This window comes from Ictalurus furcatus, chromosome 18 (genome assembly GCF_023375685.1).
Source record: "Ictalurus furcatus strain D&B chromosome 18, Billie_1.0, whole genome shotgun sequence".
In the NCBI taxonomy this organism is placed as follows: Eukaryota; Metazoa; Chordata; class Actinopteri; order Siluriformes; family Ictaluridae; genus Ictalurus; species Ictalurus furcatus.
Genome location: NC_071272.1, coordinates 11,640,526 through 11,664,471, shown reverse-complemented (window position 1 = coordinate 11,664,471; position 23,946 = coordinate 11,640,526). Strand labels below are relative to the sequence as shown.

The 23,946-nt window shown below is 38.3% G+C and overlaps 1 protein-coding gene and 4 non-coding genes across 6 annotated transcripts; all 5 read right to left on the bottom strand.

Annotated features, from left to right (window-relative positions):
* Positions 1-172: 172 nt before the first annotated feature.
* On the bottom strand, positions 173-245 carry trnav-aac (transfer RNA valine (anticodon AAC)). The gene has a single exon. It is a non-coding gene; the product is annotated as a tRNA-Val (tRNA).
* Positions 246-1,191: 946 nt separating this feature from the next.
* Positions 1,192-1,264, bottom strand: trnav-cac (transfer RNA valine (anticodon CAC)). The gene has a single exon. It is a non-coding gene; the product is annotated as a tRNA-Val (tRNA).
* Positions 1,265-2,044: 780 nt separating this feature from the next.
* Positions 2,045-2,117, bottom strand: trnav-aac (transfer RNA valine (anticodon AAC)). Its single transcript has one exon. It is a non-coding gene; the product is annotated as a tRNA-Val (tRNA).
* A 947-nt stretch (positions 2,118-3,064) lies between these two features.
* On the bottom strand, positions 3,065-3,137 carry trnav-cac (transfer RNA valine (anticodon CAC)). The gene has a single exon. It is a non-coding gene; the product is annotated as a tRNA-Val (tRNA).
* Positions 3,138-14,032: 10,895 nt separating this feature from the next.
* Positions 14,033-22,851, bottom strand: LOC128622551 (heterogeneous nuclear ribonucleoprotein A/B). Of its 2 annotated transcripts, XM_053649157.1 has the most exons (9): positions 22,769-22,851; positions 22,061-22,270; positions 18,154-18,322; positions 17,658-17,816; positions 17,442-17,573; positions 17,093-17,189; positions 16,649-16,813; positions 16,469-16,554; positions 14,033-16,022 (listed from the first exon to the last, which is right to left on the bottom strand). In XM_053649157.1, exons 2-8 carry the CDS (start codon positions 22,246-22,248, stop codon positions 16,484-16,486), a joined length of 981 nt encoding a protein of 326 aa, XP_053505132.1. In that variant the 5' UTR covers positions 22,249-22,270; positions 22,769-22,851; the 3' UTR covers positions 14,033-16,022; positions 16,469-16,483. The 2 variants fall into 2 exon arrangements, with proteins under 2 accessions (XP_053505132.1, XP_053505133.1); XM_053649158.1 differs by lacking the exon at positions 16,469-16,554.
* Positions 22,852-23,946: the final 1,095 nt, after the last annotated feature.

The window sequence follows — 23,946 nt, the reverse complement described above, 5'->3', positions numbered from 1 at the left end:
CTTTTGTCAATTAATTACAATACTCATGGTACGCATATTATTATTTTATTATGTTTCACATAAAATTACCCACATCATCAAGGGACTTTTTGTCTGGGATTGTGGCAGATGTGCTGCGTGACAAGGTCCATTTCTGGACAGCAAAAAATTTCTCCTGGAAGTAAATAAAGTGTGTTTCCGCCCGGTTTCGAACCGGGGACCTTTCGCGTGTTAGGCGAACGTGATAACCACTACACTACGGAAACTGCGCTGTAATGTAGTTGAGCGCAATGGCAGTTCTTATCACTACGGGTGTGATATATTTGTGGCCACACGTTGATTCCCTGGCGTTGTTTCCAGGTTTGTTTCGTTTTTAAAACGTGCGCTTGATCAACGACAGTTGATCGTTAGTGAGAATGTTTACAACTGACGCCTTTTTTACTACTGTTAGAAGGTTGGACAATGCACCTCAGTGTAAACTGAATTAAAGATCAGTCTTGAGGGCGAGCCTGAAACGCGTCCTCGAGAATATTACTTTGAGATGATTTTTGAAGCAGTTAACTGGCTAGATAGGACACATTCTTGCCTGTTTAAAAGACTTAACTCTTAAAACTAACTAGTGTTAAAAAGAGTTAACTCTTTTCTTAAAGAGTAGTAAAGAGTGTTAGTGTTAGAGATAATGTTAAAATAGCGTTAGAAAGTCTTAAATAGCGTTAAAGTGTTACAGTATTTTAGTGTTAAAGAGTTAAAATACTTTAGTACTGGAGTAGTACTGACCATTTAAATAAACAAAGGATTTAATCCATCAATTATGTAGCTGCTTGCAAGTTGAATGGAAACATAAATACTCAGGCAAAGTTACTGGCCAAAATTAACACTTTTAATTCTCTAACTCTCTTTTATTTCTGCATTTTGCTACCTTATTGTGTTTATGTTTTTCTAAGAAGGTTTGTCTATTACCACTACTGTAATGCTCCAATTTCCCTCGGGATCAATAAAGTGTCTATCTATCCATCTATCGTTGAAAGGTGACATCGGTAATCGGTGCAACTTATTTCTGTAGTAACGTAAATATCCCGTGTGTATAGAAATAAAACCTCTGGTACCTACAGTATTTTAGGGTTGCATGTAAGCTAGTATTGGATGAATTCTTCTCGTATGTTATAGTATTTCCTGAATCAAAAAAGTATAAACGCAATAAAAAGCTGTCTGTGTTTCCGCCCGGTTTCGAACCGGGGACCTTTCGCGTGTGAGGCGAACGTGATAACCACTACACTACGGAAACTGCGCTGCAATACATTTGAGCTCTATTCTACTTCAGTGTTCCTTCTAGTCATTTTCACGTAATTCATTTTCATGGACGTAATATATTTGTGGCCAAATGTTGATTGTATGTGGACTCCTGACCAACACAGTCACACCCATATGTGGACCTTCTCCGAGCTGTTGCCGCAAAGGTGGAAACAAAGTTTTTGAATGCTATAGCTTTACAGTTTCACTTCACTGGAACTAATTGGCCCAAACCAGTATGACAATGCTGATGTGCACAAAGCGAGCTCCATGAAGACATAGTGTGCTTTTCATTTCTTATTTGTGCATTCTCGTTTACTTTCCTCGCTTCCTTTCTTTGCGTCTTAGCTCCACTCCCTTAAGATGCAAAAGAAGGATGTAAGGATGGAATATCCTTGCTCTCTCAAGCGTCACTTCAAAACGAAGTCAGTTAATGATGAGCGCACTCAGCTGCATGACCTCACTGCACTTCAGGGATCTGCTGTTATGTTGTTGGAGTTTGGTTAATAACAACATTCTTAATAAAGCAAAATGCACTTATAGTATATGGAATGTCTGGGTTATTCAACAACGAATTAATGAACAAGACATAATTTATCGCATCTTTTGTCAATTAATTACAATACTCATGGTACGCATATTATTATTTTATTATGTTTCACATAAAATTACCCACATCATCAAGGGACTTTTTGTCTGGGATTGTGGCAGATGTGCTGCGTGACAAGGTCCATTTCTGGACAGCAAAAAATTTCTCCTGGAAGTAAATAAAGTGTGTTTCCGCCCGGTTTCGAACCGGGGACCTTTCGCGTGTTAGGCGAACGTGATAACCACTACACTACGGAAACTGCGCTGTAATGTAGTTGAGCGCAATGGCAGTTCTTATCACTACGGGTGTGATATATTTGTGGCCACACGTTGATTCCCTGGCGCTGTTTCCAGGTTTGTTTCGTTTTTAAAACGTGCGCTTGATCAACGACAGTTGATCGTTAGTGAGAAAGTTTACAACTGACGCCTTTTTTACTACTGTTAGAAGGTTGGACAATGCACCTCAGTGTAAACTGAATTAAAGATCAGTCTTGAGGGCGAGCCTGAAACGCGTCCTCGAGAATATTACTTTGAGATGATTTTTGAAGCAGTTAACTGGCTAGATAGGACACATTCTTGCCTGTTTAAAAGACTTAACTCTTAAAACTAACTAGTGTTAAAAAGAGTTAACTCTTTTCTTAAAGAGTAGTAAAGAGTGTTAGTGTTAGAGATAATGTTAAAATAGCGTTAGAAAGTCTTAAATAGCGTTAAAGTGTTACAGTATTTTAGTGTTAAAGAGTTAAAATACTTTAGTACTGGAGTAGTACTGACCATTTAAATAAACAAAGGATTTAATCCATCAATTATGTAGCTGCTTGCAAGTTGAATGGAAACATAAATACTCAGGCAAAGTTACTGGCCAAAATTAACACTTTTAATTCTCTAACTCTCTTTTATTTCTGCATTTTGCTACCTTATTGTGTTTATGTTTTTCTAAGAAGGTTTGTCTATTACCACTACTGTAATGCTCCAATTTCCCTCGGGATCAATAAAGTGTCTATCTATCCATCTATCGTTGAAAGGTGACATCGGTAATCGGTGCAACTTATTTCTGTAGTAACGTAAATATCCCGTGTGTATAGAAATAAAACCTCTGGTACCTACAGTATTTTAGGGTTGCATGTAAGCTAGTATTTGATGAATTCTTCTCGTATGTTATAGTATTTCCTGAATTAAAAGAAATATAAACGCAATAAAAAGCTGTCTGTGTTTCCGCCCGGTTTCGAACCGGGGACCTTTCGCGTGTGAGGCGAACGTGATAACCACTACACTACGGAAACTGCGCTGCAATGCACTTGAGCTCAATGGCAGTTGGACCTGGGGTTGGTCAGTCCTTCTGCAGAGTATGTATCAAAGACTTTTCTGGAACAGTAGAAGTATTTAACATAGGGTTAGAGACGGCTTTTTGTTACGTTTATATCTTTTTAATTCAGGAAATACTATAACATACGAGAAGAATTCATCCAATACTAGCTTACATGCAACCCTAAAATACTGCAGGTACCAGAGGTTTTATTTCTATACACACGGGATATTTACGTTACTACAGAAATAAGTTGCACCTATTACCGATGTCACCTTTCAACGATAGATGGATAGATAGACACTTTATTGATCCCGAGGGAAATTGGAGCATTACAGTAGTGGTAATAGACAAACCTTCTTAGAAAAACATAAACACAATACGGTAGCAAAATGCAGAAATAAAAGAGAGTTAGAGAATTAAAAGTGTTAATTTTGGCCAGTAACTTTGCCTGAGTATTTATGTTTCCATTCAACTTGCAAGCAGCTACATAATTGATGGATTAAATCCTTTGTGTATTTAAATGGTCAGTACTACTCCAGTACTAAAGTATTTTAACTCTTTAACACTAAAATACTGTAACACTTTAACGCTATTTAAGACTTTCTAACGCTATTTTAACATTATCTCTAACACTAACACTCTTTACTACTCTTTAAGAAAAGAGTTAACTCTTTTTAACACTAGTTAGTTTTAAGAGTTAAGTCTTTTAAACAGGCAAGAATGTGTCCTATCTAGCCAGTTAACTGCTTCAAAAATCATCTCAAAGTAATATTCTCGAGGACGCGTTTCAGGCTCGCCCTCAAGACTGATCTTTAATTCAGTTTACACTGAGGTGCATTGTCCGACCTTCTAACAGTAGTAAAAAAAGGCGTCAGTTGTAAACATTCTCACTAACGATCAACTGTCCAGCGCACGTTTTAAAAACGAAACAAACCTGGAAACAGCGCCAGGGAATCAACGTGTGGCCACAAATATATCACACCCGTAGTGATACGAACTGCCATTGCGCTCAACTACACTGCAGCGCAGTTTCCGTAGTGTAGTGGTTATATATTTGTGGCCACACGTTTGTTTCCAGGTTTGTTTCGTTTTTAAAATGTGCGTCTTGAATTACCTCAGCTGCCTACCATCAAGCTCAGTTATTAATCTTTTTTTGATCTGTTTTTTTGTTTGTTTGTTTTTGCCAGACGTCGGGTGAGCTGGTGTAACTTTGGTCATTTTACCTGAAAAAAGCGCAATAAGGCGGCAAACCCAGCAAGTAAAATGAACTGTACACTGATATATTGAAAAGAAAAATGTCATCAGTATATTATTAATATTATTTAAATAGTTTATAAAGATAAATGTAGGGTAAATGCAGAAACATTATTATGAGGTTGTAAAGTCACATTTATTTTTGTTCAATAGTCAAACCCACAGTAAAATAAGGTATTTTGGCAGATCACACAATTATATTATATTATATTATATTATATTAGTCTAGTATCTTTTCAGTAGTTGTATAATTAAATGTTGGGTCGTTGTTCTGGGGGGAAAAAAACAACAATAGAAACCATTACAGATATTCTAATGGTTTAATCTATAAATACCATTATCCACTACAAATACCATTACAAACCATCAACTAACCTTTAAAACCATTACCCTTACTGATCCTTAATGGTATCCACTAGACATAATGCCACCAATAGAAGGTAACAAAGTACAAGTAGAGACCCACAGGGACCATTACAATTTCCATAAAACCAAAACAATTCCCATTATAACATTTCAAATTCTATGAGGGTTTCTACTGTTTTTTCAGCAGGGTGATCTTTTACTCCAACCTGAAATGTGTCAAGTCATTTTTAAATAATCAGTTATCCTATTTTTATTTCATAAAACATTATACATAACTATGTAAATGCTTTATATATTTATTTATGTCAGCTGTTCATATCTATGGGTAGGGATGTAATGATGCACTCCCAGCCAGTTGAAAATCGATGAAAACATGACGATTCCAGTCAGTTGAGATGTTAAATGAATCACGATACACCTTTTAAACATCGGGGCGCTGAAGCTGTATACTGTGACCTTGCTTTATAGGCATGGCAGCAGCGAGTAAATTGTAGCGTTAGTAGTAAATATGGCAGCGGCAAGTGTAGATGTTGATGTTGAGGATGCCCCATCCTCATTCAAGTCGGAGGTGTGGCAGCATTTTGGATTTCCGAAGACTGAAAAACAGGCTGGGCAGTTCAACGTAGAGGGTCCTTGCAAGGATAGTCTCATTTTCTTCTTTGAGTAGTCAAGAGGCTTTAAAAGAAAACAAGGATCTCCGGAGATACCTTTCAGAGATGCCAGCACCAGTTTTCTCGGAAAATGACAATGTTGTTGGATTTGGGGCATGAGCTCAAGACACCTGGAAGAAGATCTGGAATACTAGGGCTGATAGGCTGGTGCCTTTATAATGGGGAAGAGCTGTATTACAGGAAGTAAAATGTACCAGTTGCAGCAATATCTTTTAAAGCAGAAAAGACAGGTGACCATAGCCCCTTCTGCTTCACCTTCATCCTCACCATCAACTCCTTCTGCAACTTCCACTTCATGCATTTTCTCTGCTTATCCAAATGAATAAACCACATTTATACTTGTTTATATCGATTCTTACAGTCCACTGATGCATTTGTTTAATTTCACAGTAATGGAAGAGGGTGAGGAACTGGAGAAGACGATGCTGAGTCTGTCTCCACCCAAATGTCCTACAGAGCAGAGTAAGTGAACCAAGCGGCTGCATTAATGTCACATCTGTTATGTCCAGAATTATCTAGATCAACCTGTTTATGGCATATTAAATTGCACATACTAGCATGATACTATCAAATTATATTATATACAGTACTGTGCAATAGTCTTAGGCACATGCAAAGAAATACTGTACAGCAAAGATGCTTTCAAATATTATGAAATTAAATGCTTTTAATTAAAAATACTATAAAGAGCAGTAAACAGAAATAAGTTAAAGAAAGTATATTTGGTGTGACAACCATTTGCTATAAAAATTATTAGTAGTCTCCGGTACATTTAGTGTAGTTTTATAAGGAAATGATCTGTTACGTTTTACTGAGCATCTTGACACATTAATTTATCTTCTAATAAACTAAATGTAATATTTTCAGTTAATTTTACAGGCTGTATGCAAAAAAAAACAAAAAACAAAACAAAAACCGTTAACCTGTTCTACCTTGTAAACAATAAACCTCAATGTTCAGTCTTTGAAGTCTGCTCCTCTTAAATATATTTAAAGCTACACTATTAGACATTTTCCGCTGTCATGGTTCTGGGCTGGAGTCAGTTCTCGAACTGCTCTGTGTATAGTGTGTATATATCTGAATTATCTCATATAGGATGTGATTAGGTGACTTCATTTACCCGTCAGATGCAAAGTGCTTTAGTTTAATGGTGTTCATTAGGGATGCACCGATCGGAATTTTTACGACCGAAACGGATCCAGATGCCAATCTTTTTTTGTTTAAGTTTTAATCAGGAGGTCTGTCATAAACAGTTAAATGTAAGCTCTCTGCTCATGGTCACTGTTAATTGAATTAAAATAATAGCAATGATAAATACTGTTGGATAATTGATAAATAAATAAGCATAAAATATGAATTTTAAAATATTTAAACAATAAAGAGTCATAATTAAAAGTAGACAAACACAAATATTTTCCAAATATATATCCATATATACATATCCGTGTTCAATCATGTAAAGGTTGAAGGAGCTGCTGTGAAAATGTGGATCCCTATCAGAGACAATTCACAGCAAGAGGGGTTTCATTTTCACCAGGCTCAGTGGGTAACAGGCAATCATATCTCTCCTGAGCTGTTCCAGGCACAGGGATGGCATGCTGGAATCATCAGTGGCTGGTAGACCTGAAGCAGCCTACCTGCAGTGTTTGACCCTATGTTAATGATAGAGTTAAACAGTGCCTCTGTGAGATTGAAAGGGCAGCCCAAATATCCAGCCTTGCATACGTCCAGCAGGGACATAGGAGAGAGGTTTGTTCTACAGTATGTGGAGCCAGGCTGTTAACCAGTGCCTCTTGGGTTTGACAAACAAAAGCACAGGAAGTGCAAGTAGAATCTTCATCTGACTTTGAGTCCTCAATTCCATCTAAGGTATGCTTTTACCACTTTGTTTTTAATTGATAATGGAGAAAAAGATTTATATCACTTCATAATTGATTTGTACTTTTTTTCCTCATTTGCATATACTCATTTTGCTCAATTTCAGGAGTGGATAGATGATTCCTCTTCTGCTGAGACCCCTCTTGGTGCAGAACCAGAGGCAAGCCCACAGACTGTCTTATTTCACCACTTTTACACTCCAAGTCCTGTGACTGTAAAGGAACAAAGGTCTGCTGAATTTCTGTTAGATGCGGGTAATTACATTATTCATACAGGCAACAATATGTGTAACCTGTCTGTCTCATATATGTACACAAAGACTCAAATACTTTATTTAAGTAATTTTTTGAATCACCTTTAGAACTGTTGAGCACACCACCATAGTTGCTTCTCCCTGTGCAGCTTGCATTGGACCAATTTCAATGTGCTGTAATGCATATGTGATTAATAAAGACTCATTATTAAGACAGTGGTTGAGTCTTTGATTTGGACCACAACAGATGGACAGATCCAATGAGAAATGCCACTGATGGTCTCCTGGCCAAGCACCAGGGGAGCAAAGATCTCAAAGGATGGATGCTAATTATGCTGCTATGGTACTGTCAGACCCCTCGCACTGAGTGCCGGAGCGAGCAGTGTGCTCAGCAGCCCATAGTGCGACATTGAGCGCTTCTGGGTTGTCAAACATTTTTTTACTTTGTACTTGTGTGTTTGTTTATGTCATGTCTCCACCCCTGTATTGCTCAAATTAAACCCTTTCATTGCTAAGCACTTCTGTGTTCTTCATTGGGGCACGTGAAAGGGTGTCTGCCAGATACACGTGTTTTCCCTTCTTATAGCTTATCACAAAATCGTACTTTTGGAGCCTCGACATCATGCATTGTAATTGTGCTGGTGCCATGTGCAGTGGCTTGTTGTTTGGTCTGTTTCAATGTTGATCTTCTTCCCATAAATGTAGTTGTAACCTGCTTGTCGAGGGCGGGTCACTTACCGGGGTATTACAGCGTGTGATGACTGTAATGAGTAGTCGAGATACCTAGATGGTCGGAACTGGGCCAGATCAAAAGACTATAGATTCACTCGCTGGAGCCACGAGTTGGATGATGACAGTGAAGTAATATGCCAGGACACAAATTAAGTTAACTTTGCATATTGTATAAAATAACCAATAGGAACAAATATAACAGTAAGGAAATAAAATAAATGAAATAAATAAAAAATCAGAATCCCAAACTTATACACTAAAAACAATTATTAAGTTAACACAACATCCTTCAAACAAAGTGGTACTCAAATCAGATCACATCGAACTACTAACTTAACTAGTCTTGGTGAGACAGAGTTCACAGTCCCTCGGTTTACCGAGTACTGAGTCAGTGCAGTCTGAGTGTCCTCCTCCAAAGGAAACAAGTGTCAATGTGTACACAGTTCTACCTGATCCTTTGGGCCAAGGGAAAAATAAATCAAAGCTCTCGGACGCAGTGTGCTGAAATTGCAACCTCCTAGCTGCAATCAGGTTCTAGATCAAGTGGGGTTGGCTCACCATCCATTACTGGAACAGTTTCTCCGAGGTTATCCAGAGCCTTCACCGACGGGTCGGACTCCTACGTATCCGCGGTCAATCAGCATCTGAACTCAACATTAAAACCTGTCTAAGAGAACGGCACATTACTCTAGCATGCCTTCCAACTTAGACTCTTTCGTGGCACTCTACACTGTTGGTAATTTGCACCCGTAACAGCAGCATCAACATACCGCTACGATGACTCAGTTACTACTGACATCAGGGTGCATGAGGCACATGCTGTAGGAGAATTTTGCTGAAGGAATGCCGCACCAAGTACATACTATGAAGCATCACATGTCAGCGTAACAGGCTTTTGGACGTCGTAGAATCTCAGTGTTGGTGAGCTAGTGATGCGCTCTTTCAACGCGTCAAATGCATCTTGATGTTGTTTAAGCCAGCACTATCCGACATCTTTGAGTCAGCGCTCGTAAGGATGCTGAAAGGTCACTGAAACTCCAAGGTAATTAACCATACCTAGAAAGCCTTGTAGGGCTGTGACATTTTCTGGGACGCTCATCTCTGTGATTGCCTTAATCATTGAAGGGTCTGGCTTTAGTCCTTCACTTGTGAACACATGTCCTACATAACATACCTCTGCTAGCCGAAATTTACATTTGACAGGGTTCAGTCTGAGGTTAAACTTTCTTGCACGATCCAGCACTTTCCTGAGATTTTTGTCCTGAGATCCTTTCCTCCCACAAGAATATCATCCATTATAATAACACATGGATAGCCCACAAATATTTGTTCCATGGGTCTTTGGAACCCCTTACTGGCTGAGCTATTTCTAAATGGCATGAATCTCCCAAACTGGGTGTTGAATTTCGTCAGCATCGATGATTTATCATCAAGAGAAATCTGCCAAAAACGTTTTGCGTCTATGGCAGAAAAGACAGAGGAGTTTAGCATTTGAGATGCAACTTCTTCCACCATACGCAAGGGGTGGTGTGGACGTAGACAGGCCTTATTGAGGTCTCTTGGGTCAATGCATAACCTTATCTTCTCTGAATTCTTTTTGTGGTTGGCCACCATTGATGATACCCATTCAGTGGGCTCAGAGACTGGGGTAAGGACACCTATATTGACCATCATTTGTAGTTCTGCTTTGACGTTCTCCTGCATGGCTGTCCAGTTTCATTGAATATATTACTGGAAACCCACCAATTTCATCCTTGAAAAGGTTTGCATATTCAAAATGAATTTGGTTTGGAAAACTTGAATCCTCATCTGCTGACACGTGGTGAATTTCTTTGTTAAATGAGACGAGTTTCATTCGTAAAGAGTCTGGTATCAATGGTTGCACATTTCTCTTTACCACATAGAACAAGAGGTTGTGTACCTTTTATGATGACTGGCAGGTGAATTTGGCAAGACCTGCTGTGTGAATTTCTCACCTCCATAGGCTATGAGCTTGGTGTTCTTTGATTAGCTTAATTCTTCTCTGTTTTTTACTTTTATGAATAAAGCTTCAGAAATAACATTGCATTTGGCACCAGTGTCCACTTTAAGGTCGACTGAATGTCCATTGATGTGCACTGTGCAGATTAGCTCAGTCTTTTGTGGAGTTCTCGTTTCAAGTATTTTAGATGAAAACTTGACTATCGCCTTAATCCTCTAAGACGAAGTTCGTTCACGAACTGTCTTCTGACACCACGTTGAATGATGGACACATAAACAGAGCTTTGATTAGCGTAATCCAGGGGTGTCAGGGGTTGCATGTAAGCTAGTATTGGATTAATTCTTCTCGTAGGTTATAGTATTTTATGAATTAAAAAATATAAACGCAATAAAAAGCCATCTGTGTTACTGCCCGGTTTCGAACTGGGGACCTTTCAGCACATGAGGCAACCGTGATAACTACTACACTACGAAAACTGAGCTGTTTAAAGTCACTATAGAAGCCCACAGAAGAAAATAGGAGGTCAGCAATAATATTAAAGTTCTTCTTAACTTTCCATAACCTACCATTTTCATTCTCGATGGTAGTTCTTATCACTAAGGATGCAATATATTTTTGGCCACATGTTGACTCTATGGGGCTGTTTCGAGGCTTGTTTTTTTTTTTTTTTTTTTGAAGACCTACATATTGAATTGCCTCCACTGCCTATCAACCAGTTAATATTTTATCGGCTTTATTTTTTCGTCTTTCTTCTCTTTTTTTTGTTTCTTTTTTTTACCCAGACGGCAGATTAGGGTTAGGGTAACATTCATCATTTTACCTGAAAAAAAAGCACAATAAAGCGGCAGGTAAAGTGAACTGTACACTTATTTACTCAAAAGAAAAATCGGTATATTATGAATATCATTTGAATGGTTTGTAACTATATATGTAGGGTCAATTCAGAAATATTATTATACGTTTAGTCAAACACACAGTAAAATAAAGTCTTTTGGTAACAAGTGAGCAGATCACACAATTATATTAGATTAGGTTAGAATATATTAGAGTAGATGTGTATCTTTTCAATAGTTGTATAATTAAATGTTGGGTCATTGATCTTTTACTCTAACATGAAACCTGTCAAGTCATTTTAAAATAATCAATTACCATAATTTTACTTTACAAAACATTATGCATAACTATGTAAATGCTTTTATATATTTATTTATGTCAATTGTTCATATCTATGGGTACTACTCAGGCTGTCAGCATGAAGAAAACATTTTTTCCCCCTGGGAGAATCAAAGTGTCCTTCAGGAGAAGCCCATCAGGTCATTTACGCCGGGACCTATCTGAAGAGGCAAGAAGGATTCAAGACAATCATTCTTTGCAAGACAAATCAACACCTCAAAGAGAAGATATGGTCAGGAACAATACAGCCACCCGCTCCATTCAATCCACCTGCAAAGGGTGTTCCTGAAGACGTCCCTCTGACACAGGCAGCAGTTGAGAAGATGGTTAAAGACACCCTAGAGAAGCAGCAGGCAGCCCTGCAACAACAACAGCAGCAGCAGACACCAAAAAAAACTAATTAGATCCTGTTTAGCTTGTGGTCAGCCAAAGTCTCGTTACCTGGGTGATGGCTCCTTGGTGCATTTCTTTTATCAGGCTGGTGATGTTAAATACTTCTACTGTTCCAGAAAAGTCTTTGAGGCATACTCTGCAGAGGGACTGACCAACCCCAGGATGTTATTTGAAGATTTTTGCAGATACTCCCTTCTTTCAGCGGGAGCTGGAGGCCTCTAAGCAGAGGGGGCAGAGAGGAAGAGGGTGATTGAAGAGAGAGGCAAGAGGAAATCATTAGTGGAGCATCCTTCTAGTCATCTGTGCAGGTTCTGCCACCAGCCACAAAAACAATCCTCATATCCATACTGGTTTCCCTGGAGTGGCAGGCAAATACATTTCCTGTCCTGCTAAAGTGCTCTCCCTGTATCAGGCACAGGGAATGAATGCAGAGATGACATGGGCAGAGTTTCAGCAGTCTCCATTCTATGAGGCTGAGAGGCAGAGGTGGATTGTTGAAAAGAGAAAATAACTCTGTTGTGAAACACAGCATTTATGGTCTGTGTATGGCTCGCTCGCTCTCTTTACCATTGTGGAATTGTGTACAGATATCTTTGTATTTAAAAAAAAAAAAAAAAGAAAAAAGAAAAAAAAAGTTATTTGGCTTGTGTGTTTGTAAATATGTTTGTATCATGCTTGTATTTGTAAATGTTTTAACTCTTAGTCCTTATTTGCAATAAGTATTTTTCAATAGGTATTTTCAATAACTTACTATAACACACTCTGCATGTATTTAGTATATAGTTATAGTTATTTTAATTTTGACAAATTATGAATTTCACATTCTCCTTTAACAGTTAATTTTACACTGAAAGTGTATCAAAATAGTAAATGTCATATCACAGCAAACCAGTGACTACATTTCCCATACTGCACGGCGGCCTACAAACAATTCCACTCACACACACTCACAATCACAGTATATAAGAGACTGTTCTAACACCATGACTTTGCGAAGTATTATGTGAGTTTTCCCGTATACCAAGCGGTTGTTATTCGGTTCATGTGTTATTGTTTTGATCTCGTTCTCGCCCTTGTTCTTGATTCTGGTTTTGCCTCATTTATGCCTGTTTTTTGACCACGCTATTGTCTGATGTTTTGGATTTGTCTGCCTGCCTCTCTTTAAGTAAAAGCTCTTATCTGCACTTGTGTCCATCCTAGTGTCCTTTACGTTTATTTCGTGACAAAATGTTGACAATGCCTCTTTTAAAAAAGTTACATAGTTACAATATGTAACAGACAATAAAAATATACTAAAACTTGATCAAAACATCAAAATATTGTGTGGAGTTTTCAATTTAAATAGAAATATCTAAATATTTGAAACAGTAACTACTAATGACAATGTCCCCATCAATAATGGTTTATTAATGATCATTTTTACATTTTCCTCACCTTAAACAAAGAAAACTCTTAGGAAATGACTTTTATTTTTGTTTATCATATTGTTATGGATTCGACATTAAAAACAAGTTTTTAATAAATCATTTTTTTAGCCAAGGTGGGATTCTAACCGCATTTTTTTCGCTAGGTTCGTCCGACCCGCCTCCCGGATTTTCCTTGCTTTCTATTGGCTAGCCTGGGCTCTACACCTACGTGCGACTGCGTGAGGCGAACGTACTAGCCACCATGCGATATCATATACATACCTGGTGGATATCATAATGTTACATCTCACTTGGTTGCAGACCAAGTACAACCCTTCATGGCAGTGGCCTCTTTCAGCAGGATAATGGGCCCTGCCATACAGCAAAAACTGTTCAGGAACGGTTTGAGGAACATGACAAAGAGTTCAAGGTGTTTACTCCAAATTCCCCAGATCTCAATCTGATCAAGCATTTGTGGGATGTGTGGACAAACAAGTCTGATCCATGGAGGCCCCACCTCAGAACTTAGAGGAATTAAAGGATCTGCTGCTAACGTCTAGGTCTTGTGGAGTCCAATCCTCAACGGGTCAGAGCTGTTTTGATGGTATGAAGTGGACCTAGACAAATATTAGGCAGGTGGTTTTAATGTTATGGCTGATGTACTGTAGACAAATGTATTAAATTACAACACTATAAACTACTACTTCACATTTATATACCATAACACAATATATTTAAGAATGAAATGACACAAAATCTGAATTGATATTTACAAAAAAGAAAGCAAGTGTCCAATTTTTATTTATATATAGAATACTTCTGATAGTCAATACTCTTCATTTATTGCAATTCTATTGAATGGCCCTTTTAATAATAGACAATATCACAAAGCAGCTTTACACAAATAGTTCATTAAGATCCAGGCATGAGGCTACAGTGGTGAAGAACCTTAAGAGATCCCATCTTCTGGGTGACACCGGTTTGTAGGATTAGAAGTCGTTACTCCTCTACAACTGTATGCTGTAAATTCAAACACCACCAAGTGTGTTGTCCTTCGGTACAAGTCCACAGTAACCATGTGATATTATCCACTGAAGATGTGGACATAAACTGTATTGGGGAGTGAAAATTTTTAGGGTATACATGACATCAAATTAAACTCCTAATAACATATTTGGGTGGTGTGCTACTTTGTCCCATAGTAAAACCAGAGGTAATTTTTTTTTAATTTTAACAATTTGTCTTAATCAGACTAACTGTACATCCACATACAAGGTATACTAATAAGGTAGGTTTTTCTTTTGTTAAATAAAGTGGCCAGTAAGAATACTTTATACTCTGGCCAATGAGTGCCAATAACAAATAATGCATACCTAATAAAGTGGACAATTCTGTGTATAATAAGTTTGCTTTATTATAATTAAATGATTATATAATAATCATTTGTATTTCCATCCCTTTTCAGTGAAGGCTGCATTTAATTACAAACAGATCCACCCCCCACCTTAGTGTGTTGGATCATTACTGGTATAGGAAGCACCTGAAGAAATGTGTGCTGAGATTTGTGCAACTGCCCCAAATTACATAAACACACACCGAGTACACAAGCATCTTTAAGACTTCAATGAAATTACACAAGTCAACCTCCAAAGGAGGGGAGTTCCATGCATCAGGTCTACCAGGTGATGTGGCCCAGAATATTTTACAAAATGCACCAATTTCTAAATATTCTTCAAGAAGTCAGAAAACGACTATTAAATATTTGTCCTTGAGCTTTACTGCACTGAGAGCTGCCTGGTACATATAGCCATGAGTGAAGACCGTTCACCATCAGCAGAATCAAAGCATCTGCAGGTCTTGCCACATGGTGCCGATTTTAAAATCGGACAAGGTAGATGTCATCTAGACTCAAGAAACTTGGACAAATTTTGATGAACAAGTCAGAATGTCCAGTTAACTAGATATAAACAGACATGCAACAGTAGGCTTATGGACCATAACATTAATTTAAAGTTTTTTTTTTTTTTTTTTTTTTTTACCTAAAACCCCCAAGACATTAGCAGTAGCATTACAAAAATATATGACAAAACGATAGACAAATATTAAACAAAAGGTTTATTTCTAACAATTTATCAATTACACTATAGGAATATGAGCTCAATAAAGGCAGAAAAGCCACCTTGTTACAGGCATTAAGCTTAATCTTACTGATTACTACCATTTAAAGGTTTACCAAGTTAAAAACGCAAAAGTCAAAATGAATCAAAACTGCCAACTGCAGAAAACATGACCCAGATGCTATGTTACTAGACAACTCTAAACCAATCACTCCCCTTGTCCCATCACCCCCCCCACTCCGGTCTGTGCATGTGAATTGAAGCAACAAAAGAAATGGTAAATCCTGGAAACACCGGAAAAAAAATTACTCAAACATTTTATTTCAAAAGCTCTGGCAGCTCATGATCCTCATACGCTGTAAATTCAGTTGACATGTAAAATACAACCATACAATACATTAGATTCAAAAAAGGTACCAAAAAGTACAGTAAAAATTACACTTCCACAACTGGAAATGTGGACAAAGAAAATAAAATAAGAAATAAAAAGTGTGGAACGAGACACAGCGTCCCCATTCATCCGTTGTCCTGTACAAATGGAGCACGAGTCCCATCATACCAAAAAAAGGAGAGAGTCCCATCTTGTATGACCTCTTGCTGCTGTTATGGGTTCTTGGATTGAACATACTTATGGCCTGAAGAGAGGAAAAGGTGCAGGAATGACTGAGTGCATAACAAGGTAGGAAGAGAAAGAGAAAGGACATGCTCCTAAAGAATAAGGAGTAAAGAGCTGAATAAGAGTTATTATATTCCAACAGAAAAAAAGGCACCAAGCATTAAGCAAAGCAGAATATTCTACCGCATTTAATTGTAGAAGAATAGTTTAAATCTCCAACATGCAAATTGAGCAGTCCACCACCACCTCAACCCTTATTGATCAAGTAGTGTAGTTCAGATGCACATTTTATAAACGCTAGTAAGATTCAGTGGCTTCCCATAGCCCTTCTAATCTATGGCGGTTTATAGTTTTAAACTTTTATAATCCAGCGAATAAAATTGAGTTGTGGGGCATTTTAATGAATTCCAAATAAAACTAATAAAGTACCTACGCTTAACCACAGAAGAGTCAAAAAACGCATACCTGCACTACACGTGATCAGTATGGCTTGTAGCTACTCTGGTGGCCTCCACGTCTTGGAGTTTTCCCATAGCTCGTATTGCCCTGGTCTGAAAGACGAGAAAGAGGATCTGAGCACCTCTGTGCAAAGGTAAGTGAACCATGGTGATCAGGCAAGCGGAAGCAGACAGCCTGTGCACTTACTGTAGTCATATCCACCACCATAGCCATAGTAGCCAGGAGAATAGTCATAGTTGCCATAACCCCCATAGTTGCCGTAGCCTTGCTGTCCACCGTAGCCATATCCCTGATTGCCATAGCCCTGGTTCCAGTAGTTGCCGTATCCCTGGTTCCAATTCTGGTGTTGGCCTGAGAAGGAAATTTTCCACAGGGCCAAGTTTACTTCTAAAAGGTCATCTTGGTTATGCATGTGTATTCAGTAAACAAAGAAACACTCAAATTGCACAACCCTTAGTCATACTGCACACAGCAACCATCTACATGTCCACGCTGACAAGAATGACTAATCTCTGCCGCACAACACTTTCAGACTCCTTATGTCAAGGTAAAAACTAGCTCTTAAATTTCCACCAACTCTTCAAAATGACCACATGACAAAACATTCCAGACTGATAAGATCTGACATACCACCACGACCCCTGCCCCGACCTCCGTAGCCACCACCACGACCACCATACTGCTGCTGCTGGTAGACCTCCTTAGGCTGGGCAACTTTAATTTCACACTGAAATGGAAAAGAATAATTAATAATAGTCCAGCAGCTGCATTACCCCAGGGCAGTTCGGGCCAACTGAAACACAACACCCCCTAAAGAGCACACATTCTGTAAAGGCTCTTAACATCGAGCACACTCTTCTCTATACACAAGTGGTTACCTCTACAAACCTTGAGCAGTACAAAGTTTAACATGCTATTTCAACATTTACACATGAATCATCATCCACACACGTGTTTAAAAAGCATTTCCTTTTATTACCTTGCTTCCATTAACAGTATGGTATTTCTTTTCTAGGACTTTCTTGACAGACGACTCCTCCTTATAAGTAATAAAGACGAAACCCCTTCTCTTGCTTGTTTTTGGATCCGTGGGAAGTTCAATAGATTCAATCTTAAAAATAAATAAATAAAAAATTCAGTATTCAAACACTTGTAGATGAAAGGTGTAGTTAAAATTCACTTGGCGAGTACTCACCTCGCCAAAAGCCCCAAAGTATTCCCGAATCTTTTCTTCCGTAGTCTCAGGGTTGAGTCCGCCAACAAATATTTTCTTAACAGGGTCCTTCTTCATTGCCATCGCTTTCTTGGGATCAATCTGTCTTCCATCTAGCCGGTGTTCCTTTTGCTGCAACACCTGCAACATACAAAAGGGCTAAGAAATATGCCTATTGATATTGCCATGTAATTTCTCTCTAACATTTTCCTGAGTCACGACAGATAATGTCCGTGCATTTCCAAAATTGATGGATGGCAACAAGTAACTGATATTCTAATTTATTTTGTACCACGGCTTATTTCCTCCCCACCTTTTCCATCCTGAATAATTAAAAGTTTTTATACATGATTGTTGGCACTGACAAATGAGTAGCAATCCTAAATACTGAGCTAGGAATCATGGAAAGCTCTCAGTATGGCTACCTTTCTGCCATAACCACCACGACTTACCCCCTAGTACAGATGTAATAAAATACCTTTTCCACACTTGCTGCCTCTTTGAAGAGGATGAACCCAAAACCACGTGACCGGCCCGTGTTAGAGTCCATTTTGATGGTACAGTCCGTCACCTCACCGAACTTTGAGAAGTAGTCCTTAAGATCTTTTTTGCTCGTGTCCCAGCTAAGACCGCCAACAAACATTTTGCTGCAATTAAAAAACAAACAAATATTAGATTGCAGTAGTATTTATTAGATCAAAGTAGAGTACGGGGATTTGTTGCTTTCAACTTCCCAAATAGTTGTTTTCTTGCCTTAAAAAAAAAAAAAAAAACCCAAAGCAAAAAAAAAAAAAAAAAAAAAAAAACAACCCCAAACAAAAACAAAAAACAAAAACCCCACATCAAAACTGAGATTTGAACAGCTTGTCTAGTACAGAGAAGAGAAGGGAAAAAAAGAAGAAAGGGGGGAAAAAAAAAAAAAAAAGTGTCTAAATGAGACAGATGTATGACTTGTAAATCAAGGTATCAGAACATCCATACAGTTTTCAAAACACTGGAGTTCGCAAGGCTGGAAATCAGGGTCCTTAAATTAAAGCTTTTCCAGACCTGCACAAGACAACTGCAACTGCTGAAGCCTTTAACAACTATGTAATAAGCCATAACAGAAAACAAACAGATGAAACATGCTGCACTAGCGATTGTAGCTCCTGATTAAAACCAGCGCATGCAGTGCAGCCAACATCTCTAGACTTTAACATTTTAGACCCCTTCAGCAACTTTCATTCAAAAACAGAGCCTAGTGAGAAATCTAGCGACTTTTTGAGCAGACATTAGTGACTGTATTGAACCCGGTACAGATATCCAGCTCACATCAAAAATGCTGCATATATACACACGACATGAGAGCAGGTTTACTCGACTCACCAGCAGTGTTTAATGCCTGACTGTGCTTGTGACCAATCACTGACTACGTTTACATGGACAGCAGTAATCTAATTAATGACCTCACTCTGATTAAGATAATAATGTGATTAAGGTGTTTACATGAGTCGCTTTTAGAATACTCCTGTCATGTTCCCATTTTACACGTTATAGAACATAATTAGGTTAACAGCCCGCGTCATGCCGTTCGACATCCCTCCAGAATTTCATGCATCAACATACAGTTCGTCTTCGTTATGGTACCGTATACAGTTTTGGGTGTTTTTATTTAAAAAATTTTTTTACAAGCGCTTTAAGTGCAGTTAATTATTTGTCATGCTATACATGCTAATAGACAACTGCTTGAAGCCGTCGGCTGCGTCTCCGTGATGCATGCATTTTCCCCCACTACAGGCCTATAGTAGGCAAATATGCAGTTTGGGACGCAGCCGAACTCTCTTGTTCGCCGTAAAATGTTGAGAGCTGCCGTGTGTGATCGTGTCCTGTCGCAAAATGCGGTGAAAACTCACACGACGTTCATAATGTGATTAAGGCGTTTACATGTCTGTAATACACGTCCATAACGCGACTAAAACAGGAGCACTCCACCTGTCTTAATTCGATTAGAGCTTAATTAGAGTATGACCTCAATTAGATCAGGGTAATTAAAAATTGCTGTTTACATGGTAGTTTCTTAATCAAAGTATGGTCTTAATCAGGTTAAGAGTGGATTACTGTTGTCCATGTAAACGCAGCTACTGATCACTGTTTGACAATGACAAATCACTAGTCACCACAGTTTCTCTCACCATTGTATGTCTTCGTTTTTCATTTTAAACTCTCTTCTTTGAGATGGTTACTAATAAAAGTGAGTAACCAGTTCCTTCTTGATTATTTGCTTATCACTGCTTCTTTTTGTCTGTGGTATTGATGGAACATGCAGTATTTTCTAAATACATCAAAAGATTAGTTTTTGCATGGTGCCATGACCAAAGAATTTATTCCTATAAGAATTACATTATAATCTTATTTTCTATTCTGATAAAATTTTACTGTATTAGTCCAAGAGAAAATAGTCCTTCATGTACCCTAATTTGAAATGCCAGTGATCCTGATGAATAGATTAAAATGCAAATAAATCTTCTTACAACTTCCAACACGTGCCCCAGAAACATTCCTCTTAACCCTTTTAATCATCCTCTTTATTGCATGCCTTATGAAATAATGGATTAGAAAGATATTTGCACAACATCCACTGACTGTCAGCAGCACATCGTTGTGCCTTTGTCAGTGGAAGTCCACTTCTAGGTTGGTCCACAACACTTCCAGACTTTTGAATTTGTTAATAAGTTTGGCGACAGCGTCGTGCGTGATGTCCCAGCCAACATGTTTACGTGGGCCCCACATTGGTTACAGGGTTTCCACGTGGGCATGGACCCAAAATGGGCATCTTACCTGGGGCCCACATGGGCGAATCCAGGTGGGCTCCTTAGATGGCTCCTAGTTGTTTCACTAATGGGAAACGAGTGCATGGGCTCAAAACGGGGGCCCATTTTGCTTTACCAAATGGGTTAGACAAGTGAAAACAATTTCATATAGGCTGATTAAATGGGTCTGAGATAGTACACAAAAATTCACAGTTGAAATTTGTGTTTTATTTTAATTGTTGGTGTTGATTTGACACTTGGACTAATGTTCAAGTGTTATAGCTGGTCAGTTAAGCTACTTCAATCTAATCAAAAAACACAAAAAAAACCCAAACAAACAAACAAAAAAAAACAAACAAGCAAGAGGCCAGACTATTGTGAGATCTTGTGAAACTTTTTGCAAGATCTCACACAGTAATGCCCATTCCCCACCCCCTGACTTTTCCCCCCTATCCGTGCCATTGTGCTGTTAATTTTCCAGAGGTGACTTTGCTGTCGGTGTACCTGAGGTAAGAACTACATTTATACACTTTTCAGAACATAACGTTAACCAAAACATTAGACGTTCATCTGTCTGAACGTGTTTAATAGCAATTTATCAAACTGCTGAACAAGCAGAACATAAACTTAAATACGACATATGACTTCCAGCAGTCAACCCCCCACCCCAAATCCATAGCCGCTATATTTTACACGAGGATTTACTGATGGGTTGTCGTGACATCATCTGGGCAGTTCTTTGTCATAAATGCATCTGACTCAACTGTGAAAAAGGGAATTAAAAAAAAAAAAGTTGGTCAGTTTATTTTCTCTTTTTAAAGGAGACTGAGAAGTGATGAGCTGCACTGAATTATTGTTTATTTTGTTTTTGCAATACTTCATTTTAGAGGTCAGATATGCACAGTGCAAGTTTTTCTTTTTTTTGGAATCCTTTACGAGCTTTTATATTTACAAGTTATTATAGTTATGTACATATCATTGCCACTAAAACCTTGCTTCATAAAAATAAAGCATAAACTACCATTCTCTTCATTGAAAAGATACATTTAACTGTACTTTAGTGGGTTAAATGTAATGTTTGTGTATAGGGGTTTACTGTAAAATAAGGTAACCCAAGAAGACAAATATGGTAGTTCATACATACACACCTGTTGCGGCCCATAAGAGCAACAGATAAGACCTAGCTGGGTCCCATCATCATAAGCCCATATAGGCAGACTCCCGTAGGCTCCAATATACATATATATTTCTCCTATATACACGGAGACCTGTGGGGAACCCTGTAGTCCAAGTGAAAAATGTTCTTTCTTCAGTTACACCAAGCTGTAATTTGATGTGCCAGTGATCATTAAAAAATATATAATATGCAAATTAAGACATGACGGGTAGCGCGCACTTTAACTGCATTCATCTTAAGAGTTGCAACACTTGTTTAAACCTCCACAGCATCAGGAGCGGCGATGCTCACACTTCATAGAACGGAGACATCCCGGGCCCATCCCCCATACACAGGCACATGGCGCTAACAAAGAGCAGCTAAACAAAAGCCTTAAAACAACAAATTAGAGCAGCAGCGGCACGAGTGCCTCGTCTCACCCGGCGTCCTCCTCTGCCTTGCTAGCTTCGATCTGCCCTCCGTCCGCCGCTCCGTTCTGCGACTCGGCCTCAGCGGCCTCTCCTCCCGCCTCGAGCTGGGTGTCCGCGCCCGTCGCTCCGTTCAGCTCCTCCTCTCCGTTTCCGTTCTCCGAGGTCTCCATGAACTGCTGCTCACTGTCGTCGGCCATCGCGACTTTATCTTTTAGCCTCCTTTCAAAAGCAAGTTACATGAAAACATACAAAAAAGTACAATGTAGTCAGCACGCGCATCACTCTAATACAAAGATAACATTAGCGGCTAACAATCTACACGAAAATACACTTACACTGAGTGATCGCATAAAGATACAAATCTGCAAGCAAATGATGCAGATTAGCTTCTAGACATTTTCATGTCAAACATACCAGTATTTCGTTATAAATTAACCCGTACAACTAACGCATACCACCCGGCTTTACACATTTACAATGGCGCACGTAACTAGCATACACTATTTACGCTACATGCTAATTAGCGCAGCTGAAATGCTACATTTGCGGCCTATAGCTTGCTATAGCAACGCCTTAGAAATACCCGGAAGTCTATTCCAAAAACGCTTTTTTGTTGTTGTTTCTTAAGTATGGTTGTGCAACATGACAAAGCAAACTGTGAGTGACCATAAACAAGGAAAAAAAAAATATATATATATATATATATTGCCGGCTTACTGTTTCAGCTCCGTGAGCCTGCGACTACTGTTCAAGATGGACTCTCGATCACATCGCCGACTCGTGGCAGCTTTTATATTGCCGGATGGAGACTCGCTGAATAAAACACGTTCCGATTGGACAACTAAAACGAACAGCCCGTTGACGGCGCCTCCTCATTGGTCAGTGCCGCTGTCACGTCATCTGTTACCCTCTTCATGCGCAATTTTTACGCCAGTTCAAACCGAAGGCTAACATACTGACTGCACAAAATGGTCCAGTATGAATCAGACGGTATCACGTTCAACTAATGTATTTACAATAAATGTAAGGAAATTAGGTAATGTATTTACGTTAAATCAACTAATGATTAATTTTTTATGCCGTAGTATGACAAATATCATCATAAAACACATCAACATTAAAGAAACAAATGGTCAACAAGTATACAAAAGTAAATTCTCATCAGAATTATTAAGTGAGATAAATTTGAAACATATAATCACTTTAAAACTTTATATCAACATTTTAACCAGCTTCAAATAAATATAATACTTTCCTAAACTGGGCAGCTCTCTTTCACGTCACCTTATTTACAGGGACAAATATGCAAAAACTGGGATATTGTTGGATATTTGATTAAATATTATATATAATATCCAATAGATCATATCTATTCATATACTTAGATATACAAACATCGTAAAGGAATCATTATAAAACAAATATTTTTCATGTGTCATGAGAGCACTGCCAGATCCAGATTCATATGGGTTACAGAAACATTGTAAATTGAGAGATGGGGGTTTGGCTATACCTGTATACATCTGGTTTAGTGTTATACAAAGTTATACAAAGTGTAATACAAAGTTATAAGTGTGTCTAAAAAATCCTGAAAATTAATTTTTACATGCACAATTAAAACATGCACAAGACTAAAAATAACTAGTGTTCACTTTGAAACTTCAAAGTGAATATTCAATGTGTAGTAATTTTTTGTTGTTCAATTATGATTAGAGCTAAAATGTTTAACCATCTGAAAAGTGTTCAGTAGCACAAACACAAATATTCAATACCTCATGTTATTAATTCCTCTATATCTTTATCATCTATATCCATATACTAGACTGAAGGTCTAATATAGCTTCTCAGTGCCCATGCTACCATCACCTACATCCTTCTTTCAAAATGTTGCTCTA